Source organism: Schistocerca gregaria, chromosome X (genome assembly GCF_023897955.1).
Source record: "Schistocerca gregaria isolate iqSchGreg1 chromosome X, iqSchGreg1.2, whole genome shotgun sequence".
Classification (NCBI taxonomy): Eukaryota; Metazoa; Arthropoda; class Insecta; order Orthoptera; family Acrididae; genus Schistocerca; species Schistocerca gregaria.
The window spans coordinates 611582918-611603664 of record NC_064931.1 but is presented as its reverse complement, the minus strand read 5'-3'; the positions used below and the strand labels follow the sequence as shown (position 1 = coordinate 611603664).

The 20747-nt window shown below is 38.7% G+C and overlaps 1 protein-coding gene across 1 annotated transcript in view; it reads left to right on the top strand.

Annotated features, from left to right (window-relative positions):
* LOC126298627 (dual specificity protein phosphatase Mpk3) overlaps positions 1–20389 on the top strand; it is a 175771-nt gene extending 155382 nt beyond the window's left edge. Inside the window, exons 4-5 of the mRNA XM_049990036.1 lie at positions 1348–1483; positions 14497–20389. Coding sequence (XP_049845993.1) covers positions 1348–1483; positions 14497–14903 — 543 coding nt within the window. The 3' untranslated portion in view covers positions 14904–20389. The remainder of the gene's footprint in view (positions 1–1347; positions 1484–14496) is intronic.
* Positions 20390–20747: the final 358 nt, after the last annotated feature.

The following is a 20747-nucleotide window of genomic DNA, read 5'->3' as shown; positions in this document are numbered from 1 at the left end:
CACTGCAACAAAATAGATCAGTGAACTTGACAAGCATCTAGAGATCACAGCATTAACAAGAACAGTGTGATGATAGCTGCAGGAACAAAACATTCACTGTAGAACAGCTATTGTCAAGCACATTGTGAATCAGATCAATGCCAAGAAGAGAGTTTATCAGTCTACAGAGCCCATGATCTACTCTGCCAACCATTTGAAAGAAACGCAAATTTTCACCTGATGATTCTGTCTAAATATTATTCCCTCTTGTTCAAGATGTATGTGTGGAGAACATTAGGCAAAGCACATAGTCCAGACAGTTTACATCCAATTGTGAAGAATTATGAGGACTGTGGGCACACATATAATTACTTTTTGGTCTGTCATGTCACATTAAAAGGAAAGTTATCTGGTAGCATCTACAAAACCATGTTAAGTTATTGTATTCATTCAGTGCCCAGATATTTTTTTCAACAGGGTACTGTAACTTTGATGATGATTAACCCTCCTTCATGTCTCAAGGAAGTAGAACAGTTTCTTTGTGATCAGTTGTAAAAAACTCCATTGATCATCATTGAACATTTATACGAATTTATCCTAAATACAATTCAGAGGTTTCATTAGGTAGCACAGGTAGTTGTATGCCCTATTATGGGCATGCTCATAATATTGTATCCAGCCTCCGTAATTATTCTTGTGTTAGTGTATACTGGAAATAAAACCTTAAAATTTTCTTCCATTTCACTCTTTCTTTTCATTTGTGGTTACATTTTAATTGAGAGATATGCCAGAATTTTGAACCTCAGTGACTCTTTCTTGTAACTTGTAAGTCCAGTGTTACATTTTTGTGGCTCATTGAAACAGTTATGGTGCCCATTATCATGTGTGGTTTCTATCTGGCATTCCCAGTGCTTGGTAATAATCTTCATCATAATGTCAAATAGTCACAAATTGTAGAATTCAGTATAGTTCCCTCATGATATAACAAGGTTTTCTCAGCTCAACATCAACAGACTAGTTTGCATTTCATGTTAGTATTGCTTGGAATTGACCTACATTGGTTGAGCACATTGTACAATGTATTTTTCAATATAAATGGGAGAAGAATATGTCATAAACACATGTAGTAGGGTAAAACATTTGTCCATGCACCATTTGCTGTCCTGCACTATCATGCCATGTTAGTGATACCAACAGTTATGAGTATAGTAGCATAACTGTGTGAGGATACTTGACTACACATGAAACGTAATTGATGAAATAACAGGAGTTCTTTCTGGGAATAGCTCTACATCTAGTTATTACTCAATGATTTTTTTGTGTAAAAGGTAGTTGCATTTGATTGACTGAATTATGTTTTTGTTTCAGTACATTTTGAATGTAACGCCTGATTTACCAAATGTATTTGAGGACTCAGGATCAATTAAGTATATGCAGATTCCAATAGCAGATCACTGGAGCCAGAACTTAGCAAGCTTTTTCCCAAAAGCAATAGAATTCATTGGTAAGTATTAGCAGACTGGTTTACTCAATGTAAATAATTAATTTAGCATTCAAGTATATATGAAGTATGTCCTGCTAATGGAAGCAGTAAAAGTAATGAGTCACCATTATCATTAAAGCATTGAGGACTTAACAGTCGCATAGGAATTTGAAATTGATAGAGCTTATGGACAGAATCCTTCTCGCTCTCCCTCTTCCCTCTACTCTCTCCCTCTTCCCTCTACTCTCTCCCTCTTCCCTCTACTCTCTCCCTCTCCCCTCTACTCTCCCCCTCTCCCCTCTACTCTCCCCCTCTCCCCTCTACTCTCCCCCTCTCCCCTCTACTCTCCCCCTCTCCCCTCTACTCTCCCCCTCTCCCCTCTACTCTCCCCCTCTCCCCTCTACTCTCCCCCTCTCCCCTCTACTCTCCCCCTCTCCCCCCTACTCTCCCCCTCTCCCCCCTACTCTCCCCCTCTCCCCCCTACTCTCCCCCTCTCCCCCTACTCTCCCCCTCTCCCCCCTACTCTCCCCCTCTCCCCTCTACTGTCCCCCTCTCCCCCTCTAGTCTCCCCCTCTTCACCCCGCCCACCCACCAGCCCCCTTGGTCCACTAGATTTGTTTTGATAACTCCGATGGAGGACTTGGTCCAAATGTCAGCAACAATTTCCTTCTTGTTATGTGCTATTGAACTTCTGACCACGCCAATTAGACTCCTTCTGTTGTTTGTATTCCACTCAGAACTTAACATTATTGTACTGAAATACAGCATTAATCAATTAAATTTGTGTAATGAAATATTTCAGATTTGTTAAAATGTCGTACACAAATCATTCCCAGACGGAAGCAATAAGTGAAAGAAAAAATTATAGGACCAACTGAGGATTGAACCCTTGTCTTTGCATCTATGGTCTACCTATCTACTTACTCACTAATTTGAGGTGCATTCAAGTTCTAAAGCCTCAGATATTTTTTCTAATTAACAACTCACCTGAAATCGATGAAACTGGCGTTACTTCTCGACGTAATCGCCCTGCAGACGTACACATTTTTCACAATGCTGATGCCATGATTCCATGGCAGCGGCGAAGGCTTCCCTAGGATTCTGTTTTGACCACTGGAAAATCGCTGAGGCAATAGCAGCATGGCTGGTGAATGTGCGGCCATGGAGAGTGTCTTTCATTGTTGGAAAAAGCCAAAAGTCACTAGGAGCCAAGTCAGGTGAGTAGGGAGCATGAGGAATCACTTCAAAGTTGTTATCACCAAGAAACTGTTGCGTAATGTTAGCTCGATGTGCGGGTGCATTGTCTTGGTGAAACATCACATGCGCAGCCCTTCCCGGTCATTGCAGTGCAGGAAGGAATTTGCTCTTCAAAACATTTTCGTAGGATGCACCTGTTACCATAGTGCACTTTGGAACGAAATGGGTAAGGATTATGCCCTCGCTGTCCCAGAACATGGACACCATCATTTTTTCAGTACTGTCGGTTACCCGAAATTTTTTTGGTGGCGGTGAATCTGTGTGCTTCCATAGAGCTGACTGGTGCTTTGTTTCTGGATGGAAAAATGGCATCCACATCTCATCCATTGCCACAACCAACAAAAAGAAAGTCCCATTCATGCTGTCGTTGCGCGTCAACATTGCTTGGCAACATGCCACACGGGCAGCCATGTGGTCGTCCGTCAGCATTTGTGGCACCCACCTGGATGACACTTTAGCATTTTCAGGTCGTCATGCAGGATTGTGTGCACAGAACCCACAGAAATTCCAACTCTGGAGGTGATCTGTTCAACAGTCATTCGGCAATCCCCCAAAACAATTCTCTCCACTTTCTTGATCATGTCATCAGACTGGCTTGTGCGAGCCCGAGGTTGTTTCAGTTTGTTGTCACATGTTGTTCTGCCTTCATTAAACTCTTGCACCCACGAAAGCACTTTCGACACATCCATAATTCCATCACCACATGTCTCCTTCAACTGTCAGTGAATTTCAATTGGTTTCACACCACCCAAATTCAGAAACCGAATGATTGCACGCTGTTCAAGTAAGGAAAACGTTGCCATTTTAAGTATTTAAAACAGTTCTCATTCTCGCCGCTGGCGGTAAAATTCCATGTGCCGTACGGTGCTGCCATCTCTGGGACGTATTGACAACGCGGCCTCGTTTTAAAACAATGCGCATGTTTTTATCTCTTTCCAGTCCGGAGAAAAAAAATCGGAGGCCTTAGAACTTGAATGCACCTTGTACTTTCAATATTAAACTTTCAGATAAATGTTACAAAAACCTTCTCATTAGCTTTTTCAACTGAAAAGAAAGCATCTTAAGTTTCCTACATAATTTTATAAGACAGTGCTCTAGACACGGTCTTGGAATAAAATTACTCTTGAAATGCTTACAGATTCTAATGAAAATGCAAATATTTGATTTGAGAAGACACCATGAAACGTTTGTCAGAAGTGATGATCATTACATTTAACCCTGTTTTTCAATTGTTACTTTGGTGTTGGAGGTCAGAGACTTGAGTTATGAATGTAAGCTATGGATTTCAGATATAAGAGCACGACAGGTTGAAGCAATCAAAATGTGAAGTAGTATGAAAGTAGTAAACAAACTTATGAGGAAGATGTATTTATACTATGAGATGTGCTGTCCACACTAAACATTTACTAACAGAACAATTTGCTTAGACTTACATGCCCTTGACAGTGCAGAATTTGGTGGTAGCAAATGACAGCCACAGATGGGAACAGAAGTGTGTGGCGTAACATATGACATACAATTTATGGGAGATGTAATAAGAATATACAGAACAGGAATTATTATTTGAAATAATGTGCAAATTAAAAGAATAAGTCAACATTCTAGACCTATTCCAAGAACACCCAAAAGCTTTCCTGCACATAAAATAATCTGTTATTGGCTATAGATGCCCTACATAAATTTCCCTTCTTGTGCTGCAATCCCCTATCCCTGACTATCCACCATTCTCTTACTTTCCTTCCCATGGTGAGTCTCTGATGTTGGCTCAGCTACATCTATGGGTTCTGTTCTTCAACAGATTTATCCATTTACTTTAAATCAGTTTTTTAGCTGAAGCCGTTTTTCATCCTCTATTGGATTTGACCTATATTCTCAAAAATTTTTTCTGTTGTTTGGACAGACTGGGTAAGAATACCATAAATACTGCCAACTGCTTATTGCATTAAAGATCCCCACATGCAATAACTATGTGGACCCACTTATGCACTAAAAAGCCAATGCCATAGCCAATCCGACATGGTGAGGTCATTGTGTGCCATTTTTGTAAAATCTCTCTGAAAACATAGGCGTTACACTTCTGATGCTTGAGCTAGTAACTCGCCATGCATGGCAAGGAGATGATGTCCATCTTCTTTGGGCATCAGAACTCCCAGCAATGAGCGTTGTCACGTGACTGCAGCTGGATGGCACCCATGGAGGGAGCTCTTGAAAAGAGTCAGTGGCATCATGGCAGACATTTTACAAGTGAAACATATTAAACTCAAACAGCATAATGGTCATACTCATCAGGCTGTCTCAACTGATAAGAGTCAATATTTCAGTGTGGGCCGTTGTAATCCAACTGCTTTCCCTACCCTGGCTACAACTTGGGAAAGGGGATAAGTCAGAAGACTGGGAACAAAACAGTTCATTCAATACCTGGTGTGTGTATATTATAATAGAGATGCATCTCCAATGATGAAGCCATTAATTTTCATGAAACAAAAATTTGAAAAATTAGTAGATGCTCTGGAAAGAATGCATTATAGGTCACTATTGATTAAATGCTCCTCTGCTGCAGAATCTCAAGCAGTGAGTGACATACCAGTGCTTATTACTCCACATAAAACTTTGAATATGCTAAAGGGATTTACCTTACACCCAAGATGAGGATCTGTGAGCTAAAGTAACACTGTAAGTTGTACATTTTGTCAGATGTTTTCAAAAAGGTAGATAAAGGTGCTTTCATCTTAGTTTTGGTAGGAAATGTCATCCCAGACAGAATTAATGTTATGGTGTACAGGTGTGACGTGAAACCTTACCACCCACAAGACATTTTTGATGCTTACCTTTAGGCATGTCCTTCCACTGCGTAACAGATCCAAAAACTGTGGAAGATCACTTCATGAAGGTCTTTCCTGTGAACAGCCATATTTGTGTGTCAACTGTGAGGAACACCATCCCCCACATTCACCAGATTTCCCTGTATTTAAAAAAAGAATAGAAAATCCAAGAGTAATAAATGGTGGACCACCTGTCATAGCCAGAGGCACAGAAGAAATAAGAATGCATGCATCCAGCTGTCACAATGAAAAATTACACAAAAGTTGCAGCTATTGCCACATGTACCTCAACCCTTTAAACACCTAATCTATCATTTTCTATAAACCAAGATCTCGCAAACAAAATGGAAAAATTATATGCAAGAGAGATCTTCACCTGTTTTGACTTACTCTTGCAGAGCCAGCAGGAGCCTTCCAGCAGATGTAGCAGGAGACACTTTGTATCCTTCCGACTGCATGAGAGAGGAAGACTCACTCTACAGTTTCTTCTTTTTCTTGTGCCTTTGTTCCGCATCAGTATGGGCTCAGCATGGTTAGCTTCAGGGGTGATCGGATGCCCTTTTTGTTGTCACTCTGCTCCCACCATCTCCACTCCCCCCTCCACCCTACCCCAACTGTCTGTATAGTTACTCATGTGGTAGTAAATGCAAGTTTTTAAAGTTTTTGAGAACTGCGCACGTGGATGCCAGGCTTATATTCATTCAGCAGGGTGTGGTAAGTTGCCTAAAAACAACATCCAGGCTGGCCTGCCCATTGACCCTCATCATTGATCCACTGAGTGGATTCAGTCCAGGGCTGGTGTACCTCCCTGTCTCAGAAGTGGTGCTTTTATCCACAAAGCTATCCAGGCAGATCACCCACTCCGCAGCTTCTTCCTCCCTAAATATAAGTTATGTTCAGTCAGATATTAGTCAGTGGTTAGGAGACTAAGATGGTGGGCTGAAGAAATGCCCAATTGTTGTATTACTTGGACATACAATGTGAAAAATCCCATGAAGCAGCAAAGAAACAAAAAAAGGAAAGGGACAGGAAAGAACAGGACAGTTAACTAATTTGTCAGTTCTGACAGTACCAGAACTTTCTGGAATTTCAGTGGCTATTATCGCCACCTGCAAGAAATTGCACAATCACCAACTATCCCCAATACATATCGCAATAGAAAAATCCAAATTTTTAGCAGACCCTCTTCCTATTTCTAGAGAATACAACATACATGGTAGAATAAACATGGAACAAGCAGCTAATAAAGTCAAACATCTTCTGTGGACAAATACATATAAACACTACAGCCAAAGCAATAGCGATTAGTATACAACTGAGCATAATGATGACAGTCTGTAATACCTACATTACCCGTGACTGAGAAGTTTCTAACAGAAAGGTGAAAGGCCTAAATAAACAGTTACCCCTGCCAATCATTTTATGGGAGATTTTAATGTCTGTAATCACATATGGGGCAGTGAGATAAAGACAAGTAGGCGAAACTTTTCTCGAACCTTGACCTCTTAAAAAATTCAGGAGCCCCAACATGTTTTAGCACTGATAATGGCCCCAGTTCTGCAATAGATTTAACAATCTGCAGTCCTAACTTCATATCTATGACCCGATGGAACATTCACGGTGACCATTGCAGTTGTGACAATGCCTGATAATTCTGTGGGTACCAGGTTTACGCCACACTGGTAGTTTACCATGTTGGTCACTGAAAAGAGCCAATTGGAATTTCTTCAACACTGAAGTCCAGAACACAATAAATAACAGAGAAGAGGATCAACAATATAGTACAGGATGCAACAGACACTGTCATCAAAGCTGTAAAAGCAACAATACTGTACTCTTCAGGTCCATATAGACAGAAACCTGTTCCATCGTGGTAGTGCAAAGATATCACAGATACCATTAAAGGATGATAAAGGGCTCTACAACAGTATAGATGACACCTTGTAATTAAAATTTAATTGTATTCAAAACATTGAGGGTAAAAGTATGACATTTGAAGAAAAGAGGAAAGAATGTTGTAAATGATACATTTCTTCAGAGACTCTAAATATTCCAGGTTCACAGGTGTGTCCAAATTATGGCAGATTAGTGGGTCTAAGGCGCTAATGGAGTGCATAGAATCCCTGATGAAGAAGGATTTAACACCAGGTTCTCTGAAATTGCTGAACTTTTAGCAATATGCTATGCAGGAATGTCAGCATCTGAGAATTACTATCCTAATTTCCTTCAACACTGACTTTTAATACAGTGTAAAAACATATATTTTATCTCAACAGATCTGGAAAATTGCAACGCACCCTTTACAGCTTGTGGCAATGGCCTTGCCACAGTGGATACCCGGTTCCCGTGAGATCACTGAAGTTAAGTGCTGTCGGGCGTGGCCAGCATTTGGATGGGTGACCATGCAGCCGCCATGCACTGTTGCCATTTTTCAGGGTGCACTCAGCCTCGTGATGCCAATTGAGGAGCTACTCGACTGAGTAGTAGTGTCTCCGGTCAAAGAAAACCATCATAATGACCGGGAGATCGGTGTGCTGACCACACACCCCTCCTACCCGCATCCTCAACTGAGGGTGACACAGCGGTCGGATGGTCCCAAAGGGCCACCTGTGGCCTGAAGATGGAGTGCTTGCTTGCTTGCTTTACAGCTTGTGAATTAAACAATGCTTTGAAACAGTGTCAAGATATGTCCACAGGACTAGACAGCACCCGTCATCAAATGCTTCATCATATTGGTGGAAATAGTGAAATTTCTGTTTCACAAAATTTTAACAAGATATGGCAAAGTGGTGAATATTCCTTGCAATGCAAAGAGAATATCGCAGTACCTATACCTGGACCAAAACAAACCAATGGCTGGACTTTGCAGTTGGAGAGGTCTCCGTCCATGACCTACATATGGTCAAAGAATTTTTTTGATTTACGCTAGCCGTTTGATGTAGGGTGACATCACATTTTATCAACTCTGCACAAGCTGGGTTTTCAAGGAAATCTACCATTCATATAGTTTTTTTTATCTCATATTCTTTTTAAAGGATCAGTTTTTAAGTGCCACACACACTGCAGTGGCAATAACTGGCACAGTAGGTGCAGTGGGACATAGTCACACCAGCATTATATATTTAGGATATTTGTTTATATTATGGTTGTGTATTGTTTTGTATAGCAGAAAGCCAACTACAGGCAACCATTAAGAGCACACAAAACCCAACAATGTATTTCTTTCTCGCCAACTAAATCACACATTGTGCACTTTTGTAGAATATGGTCTGCCCATTCTCCTCCAGAAATATACCTTGAAACCCAGTTACTGGAAGTAGTGGACCAGTACCATTTCCTAGGACTTCATTTTGATAATAAACTTACATGGTTATCACATATACAACAACTCAAGACTTACTGCATGAAGAAAGTTGGTTTTCTATTTCCTCACTAACAGATACTGGATTGTGAAATGATCTATTAACATTTTATAAAGTGCCCAGTTCATCCCATCTGGATGATGGAGACATTGTGTACGTGTCAGCAGCACCATCCATCCTAGAAATATTACACCCTGTTCACTATAGTGGAGTCCATTTGACATTTGGAGCTTTCCAAATGAGCCAAGTCAATAGCCTTCTTGAAGGAGCTGGAATACCACTGCTGAACATATGAGTCTAACAAAATTTATTTAACTACACAATAATGGTTAACAAAATGGCAAACCACCCATGTCATCCCATTTTATTTCACAATCCAGTGATGGTTTACTCACAAATTGCCTTTAAACAGGAGGACCAGCAGCAGTACAACTGGAAGACCTTCAGTGTGAACTTCAACTTCCTCCAGTTACCTGTATGCAATACTCTATCATGAACACCTCCATGGTATATTCCCCAATCTATAGTAAGGATGGATCTTAGGTGTGAAATCAAAGACAGTACACTCCCAATTTTCATCGCTGTGTGTTTCATTCATCCAAGAGTATGCTCATATTAATCTCCTTTACACAGATGTCTCCAAAGGTAATGAATGAGTCAGTTATGCATACATACACAATCATAATTGAGAACAATGTTCTCTACCAAAATAATCTGATATTCATGTTGGAGAGTTAATAGGATACATAGAGCACTACAGAACATAACGACTTTCCGTCAACGTAATTTCAGTTCATTTAATTAGTCCTTGTGTGTTTCTCAGATAATTGGCAAGAGTTATCCAAAATGTGCAAACAGCCTTGCTACAATGGTAACTCCAGTTTCCGTCAGCCAACAGATCAACTAAGTTAAGTGCAGTTGGGCTTGGCTGACACTTGGATCGGTAACTGTCTGTGTCTGCCTAGCGCTGTTAGCAAGCAGGCTGCACTCAGCCCTTGTGAGACCAACTGAGGAGCTACTTGATTAAGAAGTAGTGGCTGTGGTCACAAAAACTAATGACGACTGGGAGAGTGATGTACTGACCTCGTGCCCCTCCTTGTCCACACCCAGTGATGCCTATAGGCTGAGGATGACAAGGTGGTCAGTTGGTAATGTTGGGCCTTTAGACCTGTTTGAACAGAGTTACAGAATATATCCTCTGGTCTCTGCCATCCATGACAAACTGAATGCCCTCTGCAGTAGGGGGACATCCATTGTTTTTTTGTTTCGGCCACTGAGTCTCATTGGCATTCCAGGTAATAAGTTGGCTGACAAACTAGCCAGTGAAGCTATGGGAATGGGAACACTCAAACTGAATATTCTAAATGCTGCCTTAAGGACATACATTAGAGGCCACATCCTGGAGAAGTGAGAAGACAAGTGGCAAAGTACTATAGTACACAGTCCAATAAATTGTGGGCCACCAAACACACCACTAAGGCATGGCAGACTTCCATATAAAGCTCAAGGTCGGAAGGTATTGCCTTATAGTGTCTCAGAATTGGATATATCAAAATAACTCATGAGTAACAGTTTTTAGGCTACAAATCAAAGTAGTGGCAAGTATGATAAACCTGGTGGCACATATAGGATAGCTCAACTTACAAAATAAGAACTCACTATCATAAGGGTGAAAATGTCAGAAGACTGGTCAGAAGATCAGAAGACAGCACCATAGATTTCTTGTGATGATGATTCTTATTAAATTTAGGCAAGGAGAGGCTGCACTCAACATCCCATTGATTTTAATGTGCTTTAACATGCTAGTTGGGAATCACTCACAAGTAACTCCAGTAAAAGGTTTCTGGTCTCTAGGTCTTAGTCAAATAAATAAATAAAAATGATGTAATGAACGTCATGTCATATTATGATTCAGGCATTCTCTTCCTGAATTTCGTGTTAACTGTGCATTGTGAGAAGTCATAAAAACATTCAGATGAGACAAATGTACTACATATTCAATAAAAGACTCTTTACGACATGCACATTTCTGTTGCCTGATAGTAGTTGGAAAGGAAATGTGGATTATATTCATGAGTATGAATTTGTGTGTAATTAGTTAATGATTAGAGATTGCCTGAGTGATATTCTGAAACGATGTGTGTTAAGGTTATCTCTACTTCCCAATTGTTACTCTTGCCTATATTATCATGCAATTAATGCACCAAGTAAAGTTAAGTTTCAGTATTTATTTTTGTAATTATCCATGTAATAAATAAAAGAACAAAACAAATATTTGAACCCATGGCATTCTGGTTAAGTAACTGCTCTAATGGCTGTGCCCACTCTCCAGTTGAAAATAGTTAAGCAGTCAAATGTGATGACTGTTGACCTCAGTTTTTCAAAAAACTAAGACCTAGTGACCTGAATCCTATATAGACAAATGTAGACAGATTAAACTACTTAACGTTCATGTAGCATCACTTGACTTGAATGGGATATCATTCTGGAGTAATTTCTCACTGTAGATGTTCTCTCTGCTTGTGGTGGCAGTATGCTGCTACATTGATCTATAGTCTAGAGTAACGAGTTAAGACTATCATCATACCATTCATACTAGAACAGCCAATGACAGTGTAAGTGTTAAGGTTAGATATCTGAACCACCTGATGTTGAGTCCAGCCACTTTCTTCGTGAGGCATGCCTCAACAGCAGCAGGCTATTTGTGACCATGATATTTTTCTTGTAGAGGAAGGGAATTTCATGACATTGACACAATATGGTAATCCTGAGCACACTGCACAGGGATAGATAAAGTGATCTCATGATACTAGTGAGTCTGGTTGGCATGTGGGAACTGATCATTGGCATCTAATGGCACTATTGCAGGTTAATGAACTTGAAACACATCCTAATGAAATCCATCTATCATGATTCTAATAGAGAGGTTCAACAGTGGTGTGGTTAAATCTTCTTGGAAGAAGTTTCTGTGGTAGTGATGCATTTCGCATTAAATAGTGACACAAGTTACTAAATTTGAATAACTCTTGATTCTGTGCGAAACTTGGTTAACATCAATCAAGTTCCAATTTATTTTAAATTTTAGTATTTTCATACTTTAATAAAATAGCATTGAAGCTGCTTCTAGCTGACAATTTGTTAACATAAATATTGGATTGCAGTTCATCTGTCTTACAAGGGACCCAAGAAGTAAAATCCACTACACACAGCTACCATATTATTCATTTGTCCCATAGCGCATTCCAGGGATTTTATTCTCTCATCTTCAGCCCTACTTCATTCTTATTTTAATGAAGTGATGTTGATTTTAAAGTATGTCTGCAAAATGTTTTATCAGTGTTTCATACCTCAGTTGGTAATAACTGAACCCTTATAGGATCACTTCGTTGTCTGTCTGTCTCACAGTTAAGACCCCCCTCCACACTTTTTCACAGGAACAGGTAGAGGCATCACGTTGTGAAATGTATGTCTAATACTAAGGTCTGTGGTCCCTTAGTGGTGTAAATAATATAAACTTTTAAGTCAGTGTAATCAAAAGATATGGCCATATACACTCATCAAAAAAAGGTTTGCATCACCCCGGTTCCTAGAACTCCTGAAGATAGACGTTGAATGTGGATATTGTATCACAGACACAGTCCTTTGGACTGTCCAGAGATGTCACTAAACCCGCCTAAAGATGTTAACAACCATACATGAGCAGCGCCTATTAGACAAAGGGGGTTCAACAGCCAAGCAGTTCCAGTCATTCCACCACGAAGGAGGTGCACAGCTTGTGTTGTCTCTAGTTCAACTATGCCTAGACAGTGAATGCTGCGGTTCAATCGTGTCCGCATTGTTACTTTGTGCCAGGGAGGGCTCTCAACAGTGGAAGTGTCCAGGCGTCTCAGAGTGAACGAAAGCGAAGTTGTTGGGACATGGAGGAGATACAGAGAGAAAGGAACCACACAGCTTCACTCCCAACTTCCATGGCAAAGTCCATTTTTGCAGCTACGGCACCATGCAGCATGGTACAGATGGGCCCAACAACATGCCGAATGGACCACTCAGGATTTACATCATGTTCTCCTCACTGATGATTGTCACATACGCCTTCAACCAGACACTCCTCAGAGACGTTTTCAGAGGCAACATGGTTAGGCTGAATACCTTAGACACACTGTCCACTGAGTGCAGTAAGGTGGAGGTTCCCTGCTGTTTTGGGGTGGCATTATGTGCGGCCGACATACGCTGCTGGTGGTCATGGAAGGTGCCGTAATGGCTGTACGATACGTGAATGCCATCCTTTGACCGATAGTGCAACCATATTGGCAGCATATTGGTGAGGCATTTATCTTCATGGATGACAATTTGTGCCCGCATCATGCACATCTTGTGAATGACTTCCTTCAGAGACACCGACATTGCTTGATTAGAGTGGGCAGCATGTTCTCCAGACTTGAACACTATCGAATATGCCTGGGATAGATTGAAAAGGGCTGTTTATAGATGATATTACCCACTAATCACTCTGATGGATGTATGCCAAATTGCAGTTGAGAATAGGGACAATCTGGACCAACATTACCTTGAAAAACTTGGGGATAGTATGCCACAACGAATACAGGCATACATCTGTGCAAGAGGACAGGCTGCTGGGTATTAGAGGTACCGGTGTGTACAGCAATGTGAACCACCACCTCTGAAGGTCTCGCTGTATTGTGGTACAACATGCAATGTGTGGTTTTCACGAGCAATAAAAAGGGCAGAAATGATGTTTATGTTGAGCCCTGTTCCAATTTTCTGCACAGGTTCCAGAACTCTTGGAACCAAGATGATGCAAAACTTTTTTTGATGTGTGTATGTCACATACTATGATATTCTACCTCACTCATCAAAACCTGTAGATGAACTATCTGCATACATGTTGAGCTTTGTGGTCTAGCAGTAAAGTGCATGCTTGAACACTAAGAAACACACATGCATTCACGTTTGAAACTTGTTATCATTGGATGTGCACTGCATCATAGATGACACAATACATTATCAATCTTTTTCTGACTAGACTTGGAATTTTAGATTCAGTATTTGGCAGTGTTTGATCATATCAGAGAGATTTAGAAAATGAGGAAATATTTTTTTCCCACTGCCGTAGTCACCAGTAAAACAAATAAAAATATGAGCCTGTATTGCTCGTGACAGCCTGAGTCACATATACCATCGTTATGTGAGGGAGAGGATAAAAATAAAAACACATGAAATAAAAATCGTGCTTGTTGCACATTTCAGTAATGAACAGCGTGCTCCGTGAGTGACTAAGGCTGACACAGGCTCTAGAGGCTCATTTCATTTTTATTCCTTTTACTGAAGACTACTGTTGTGCTTGCAGCACCTGCAACCCACTGGAAAATCTCAAAAAGGTTGAAACTGCAACAGTGTATTTTTAACAAATTTACAGTCTTTCAAAAAAATATTTAGTTTATTATTCTGTAAAAGTGAATAATGCCGTTGTGACAGCTGTTAGGCCTAACAATTGTGTTAATTATTTTTTTACCTTATTTGTGGTGTAATTTATTATTGATTTAAACTTGTTGGTTTTTTTTTTAAATTTCAGATGAAGCCAGGAACAATGGGAAGGGTGTCTTAGTACACTGTGTCGCAGGAGTTTCTCGCTCTGTCACGATTACAGTTGCCTACCTCATGAACAAATTATCACTTTCTCTGAATGATGCATTCAACCTTGTACGGAGCCGTAAGTCAAACATTGCACCAAACTTTCATTTTATGGAGCAGCTTCACAACTACGAACAAGAACTTTCTCGGCCAGCCGTCTGTGTGGAAGAACCGACCCAAGCTGCTGCTTCTACCAGTACAGAGACAGGGCAGTCTGGATGTCACAGTTGTGGAGGAGTTCAATGTAAATGTGGTGGTGGCTCTCACTTTCTGAGCCCTGTCAATGTTGGAACAAGTCCTGATTCTGGAATTGAGTTTGATCGTTGGACGTCTGCACCCAGTGAGTGAGACCGGCCGGGGAAGACACAATGGCAGTTCTAAAAGCAGTAAAATCTGTTCAGTCATGTGTCCTCCCCTTGAAATGTTACACCTTTCAATTGTTAAAATTTTCAGCATTTAATTGTAAATGTTCTTAGTGTTGAATTCAATGTTAAAGGAAAATTATAAGAGCACATTATCAGAAATTCATTCGCATTTCATAATTCTAAAATTGTTGAAACACTGCTTTTGTAAAATTCTTATTTCAAAAATCTTGTTTTCACAGAGAACAGTGTTTTCACGATAACCATTCTCAACAGTTTCCTTCACTTGTTATTGTTTAAGTATGTGACACCACTTTTTTATTTATAGCACTGATAGTTACACGTATAACTAAAATCAATTAACTGTTAAAATTCTAGTAGTTGGAATATAAATGTCTTATGATATATTTTCATCAAAGTAAGATATTTGTCAGATGCACCTCAAAGCAGATTTATGTGTGAAGGAAAAGTAAATATTGGTGCATTACTTCATTTATTGTAGGTATTGTTTGACTGCCTTTGCGTCTATTGGGAAAGGCAGAAATATGTACAGCTTACATTTAAGTTTATCTTACTGAGTTCGTGTAGCAAATTTAATTTTAACTATTTCATAATCAAAGAAACTTGACGTGTATTATCCATTACAGTAGCGGTAATAACCATGTTTTTAATTTTTATAAGAAATGATCTACAGTACAAGTGTCATATAACTATTATTCACTTTATTGTGGTAATTTATATGATAGCTGTTATTATATTGATCAACTTATATTTTTCCCCCCCAAGAAAGGATACTATTGTCCTTTCATGCTTCATAGGTACTGTGACTTCCTGGCAGCTTTTTTGATAATATCCCTTCTTCACAGTTTCAAAGATATTGATAAAAGAATTTATTCTTGTTTGAACGAAGTGTGTCCTGGGATTAGTGACATGTCTAATTACCGGGGTATCAATGCATTTACTGAAATTGGTTCAGTTTCAATCACATGTTTGTTAGTATTTTGCTATCTAAAACCATCTCTTCAAATCCTGGTGGTAAAGCAAACACATTTAACATTACATGAGAAGAAAATATGTACATACGTGAAAGATAGCAGTGACTGTTTGGACATGATGGCATACAGGACAGACATTTCTCATGATATTAGTTAATAAATGTGTCTGCAATAATGAAAGCCACAGATTACAAAAAATTGGGTTTGTAATGTGAAATTTCACCAGGCACATTCTGATGTTAGGTCATACCTTCATAGTGGCATACTGCTTGTAGCAGGTGATTCCTTTTCAATTTCATTTACTTGACTCCTTGACAAAGCATGTACGAAATGCCACTGGTTCCACTGCAAAAGTTAATTGCTTCCCCACTTGTAATTGTTGTAATCCACTCAATTCAGTGTTTGTGAATAAGAAAAGACTTTCATTATTAAATTTTTATGAGACAACTTGTTTTTGGCACCGTCTTACCTAGAATGTGAGAAGACTGTTCGTGGTTATGCTGCTGTCATTGCTACTGCCAAAGGAACAATATAATGGACTTCAGTAATACTGTAAAAATCTTCTTGGCCCAAGAGTGAAAAGCAAAATGGTCAAAAACATATTCTCTCACATAGCATAACCAGGAGCAAGTTAAAACGCAGAACATTTAAGATAGTTGAAAATTTTCATCCATGTTCCAGAAGAGAGTTGTTGAGGTATTACTTAATCTCAGATTTTTTGAATGGTTTGAAATTAATTAATCGTATAGATGTAATTGCACGTAAAATGATTGTGATGCAGATATTTTAGATAGAGAAAATTAATTTAATAGGAATACAAGATATCATTATTCTTTATTTAATTATTCCAAGAGGTCATCATTTCAACAGTTTGTGTCAAGTGAAAGCCTGATTTTTGAGAGTTTTCTCTGTCAGTGAGGTGGTTATGCTGGTGGAGTTGGTTGTCGCACAAATGGTGCACCTAGGATGGATGATGGGGCTATGGTAACACCTGGGGAGGAATGTCCCTTCACCACATGTATTGGGTGCTGGCAACCCTGTAGTATAGTAGTCTTCTTAAAAGATGGAAATGGCAAGGAGTACATTCCTCCCACATGAGTTACTATGCCCCAACCATTTGTCCCAGCTGCATGCAGTGAAAGGGAGTTGGGAGATGAATTTAGTCGTAACATTCTGAATTGTTGACACACAAAAGACCTTGCTTCTCCAAAGAGTCTTGCTGTTCTAGTTGGCATTGCTTTTTCTTTTCCATGTCAATAATTAGACATGTCATGACCAAATGCATCTCCAAGCTCTCCTTCATTGCATTCAACTTTTCCACCTCTAAGCGAAGCCATTTACATTTGTCTTGTGAAGCCAGCCATTTCTTCTGGCATTCCCCCTGGTTCAATACAAACTCGATGATCTCTGGTTCACAGCTTCCTCCTACTAACACATTCATGCACCTTATTAAACCATCATTCAGCAACATGATGCAGCCATGATTTCTTGTAAAACACAAACAACAATCTAATAACACAATCAATAAGTTTATATTTCAACCATCATCAGGACACATTTTGTATTTCAACAACCATCAGAAAACATTTTCTATTTCAACTGTCATTGGAGGACAACAGGTAGAAATAAAAGCACAAAGTATCAAAACTGTTGTTTATAAATGTATGGGTGCTGCTGCCATGTTTGTTTTGTTGAAAAAGCAAAACATATGCTACATCAAAATGAGGTGATAATTACTAGTGATGTAGGAGCTACAAAGGAGAAACCAAATGAGGTGGTGCAGCATTTAAGGCACTGGACTTGCATTCAGGAGGATTGCTGTTCAAATCCATCCATCGTCACCTTGTTCTATCAAAGTGTGTGCTCGGTCTCTGATGATTTCAAAATCAACAGAACTTTGAAGTATAATCTTCCTTGAAAAGCTGAAAATTGTCTTCCATAACTATAATTGTTTTATGTATGGTCTGATCATAAAGGGAAACATATATGCATGATTCTACCACTGCCTGCTTTTACAGCTGGCATCGGTGAACGTAGAGGTAGTGTGTTTTGTGTGCTGGATCACATGAAATTTAGTAGTTTTATTGATATACAAAAATTCCACTGCATACAGTATTGTAAAAGATTCTTTTACTAAAACTTTGAGGTATCTGGAGAGTAAGTGCAGTGAAATTTAGTTTTGAGCAATTTGTGGACATTGTGGTTATTGTGTTACTTTAGTTTGGCAAGTAACTGGAAACAACAATCATGGATAAGCTGTTCAAGTAAAACCAAATAAGAACTCATATGAGAGACAATTGTGAACCATATATTATTACTGTCTACACACATTTTGCACAAATTTGGTCAAAGATTTCAACAGTTGTTAGAATCAGTTCCATTTCCTGAAAAACACTGATGCGTATTTCTAAAACAGTGAATTGTGAACTTTTTGTCCAGTCCCTATGTGGTCAGGAATATAAATGCCATGGTCGCAAATCTCACATACATGTGTAGCAACTTTCATAGTGTATTAAATGTATGTTCAGCCAGCTTACAAACTGCACAAAGGAAAGTTTTTCAAACAAATTGAAGCTTTCAAATTTTCATGTAGTTGTTGGTGGCAGACTGCTCAATGCACAGTACTATAGACTTACAATGTTAAAATTTTCTTGAATAGTATGGACTACATAAATTGTAAAGATCACACACCATGCACTGTGTACAGTTTACACGCACACATATAACACAGAATTTTAAAGTACCTCTCATTTTTAATATGCTACATCATATGATAACTTTTTGATGTTACTAATCACTGCATTGTCTCTGCTGACTGCTTTGAATGCAGGCTTAATTGTTGTTACAGGAACATAGAACAATTTATATCTGACAAAAAATGATTTTTGTGATGGTGTATAAGTAGTTCATGCATAATGAGGCAGATGCAGAATGATGGATTTGTTCTGGCGTAAAATTTAAAGTCAAATTAATCACATTGTATTACGAATGTTGCCAAAAAATGTGAACATTGTGTGTTAAAACAGAAAATGATCCATATGAAGTGGAAACAGTATATATTGCACCATATATTTACCTCTGGTTTGTGGGCTAATCATTATCTCTGGTGTGCAATATTTGAAAGTTAATAACAGTTGTTTATAATGATAAGTTCAGTTTGTATTTTTTTCATACAATTATGTTAACTCGAAAAAAAATTTTCTGTTGACTCTTGTGCTTAGGAGATTGAGAATGCCGTTGTTACATCCTAAAAGTATTTGTGCATTGATTATTTGATGTTCAGTACAATAACTTCTTTCCGGATCTACAATACTTGTTAGCTAAATGTATTCCTTGTGTGTTGAGAGATAAGGTATATCAACCATGCAGATCAGTAAATATCAGACCTCTGTAATGTACAGCATGAACTGTTTGCTGTGTTTTCTGATAAATTGAATCCCGTGGCACATATGCTAAATGTCATAGTTGACTTATTCTGAACAAGTAGCTTCATTTCAAAGAAATGAATGATCAGGATAATACCATTCTCATAACATTCCTGGGATTTTAGCTCCATCAATTGATATTTGCTTCTGACAGAAATAAGGTGAGCTGCATCTTCGTCACATGGTAATTATAAAGACACCATTGCACTACTATATTCAGATGTTTCCCTGTTGCAGTACATAGATCGTGCTACTTCCAAATTCCCTACCTATGAGCTGCAGCTTTGATATGTATCTCATTCATCATTTGTCAGAGTACAGTTCAGGAAAATTGTTCATCAGTTTGTTTATATAGTAATTGTGTATGTCTTATTTGTTTTGTTTAATTATTTGTAAAGTTTCTGAATCCTTGAGTATTATTAACCTTTTAATTTTTTAATCCTTGTAGTTAAGTTCTTAGCTGCTCTTTTTGTTCCTTTTTATGCAAAAAGTCTCAACTTTGAGCTTTCAGTCAGACCTGACAGAGCAAAAAAAAAAAAAAAATCATTATAGTGCATAATACAAGTATTTCCTATCGTGAGATTGGTTCTTTAACATGTGTGTTGTTATTTGCACAATGTAACTCATTTAGCACAATTATTTCCTATGGTATTTGTCTTTTGAAGGTGCCCCATACTTGACAGCAGCTGTAGTGTATGACAATCAGCCACGCATGCCCAAATACAGCTGATAAAATTAAATTATCCTATCTGCACTTCATTGTCATGTTTGTACATTTAAGTAGTGGGCCAAGTGCTAGCATTATGTTAGTGCAGAATTGGCCATTGCAATGGGCATGCATAGTGGTAAACATGTTGAAATGATCATGTCATACAGAATAATTTTCATTTTAGCACTAACCTTCACATGTGCAGGTAAATCGGTGTCCTCTACCAATTTGGAATTCATATTTCCAGGCAGAAGCTCAACCATTTATTACTGTGTTAGAAATAAAAATCATAAACATCCAAATTTGTTAACAAGTTGAAAATAGTGCTGTGCGAGGGGGGGGGACTGAAATTTCCTTTGAGGGTGACATAGCACTGAAAATAAATATTATTTGTGTAAAATCATGTATTGTATTGTTATCTGGAATATCATTAGTACAAAGAATCTGTGCAGCTGTCAGTGTTATTACAAGGTAGTTTATGTTTGCAAATGTGTGGCATATGCCTTGGGAAGAAAGGGATCAAAATCAAAATATTGGACATATTACTTTGTGTAAGCACATGTGCACTTTCCTACAGTAGAAATGCTGATTGTTTTGATTTCTACTGATCTTCAATCATATCTTCAGTTTGTACACAATGTATCATAATGTATTGTTTACAGAACATCTGATAGTGATTTTAGCAATCAGAGAAAATTTGG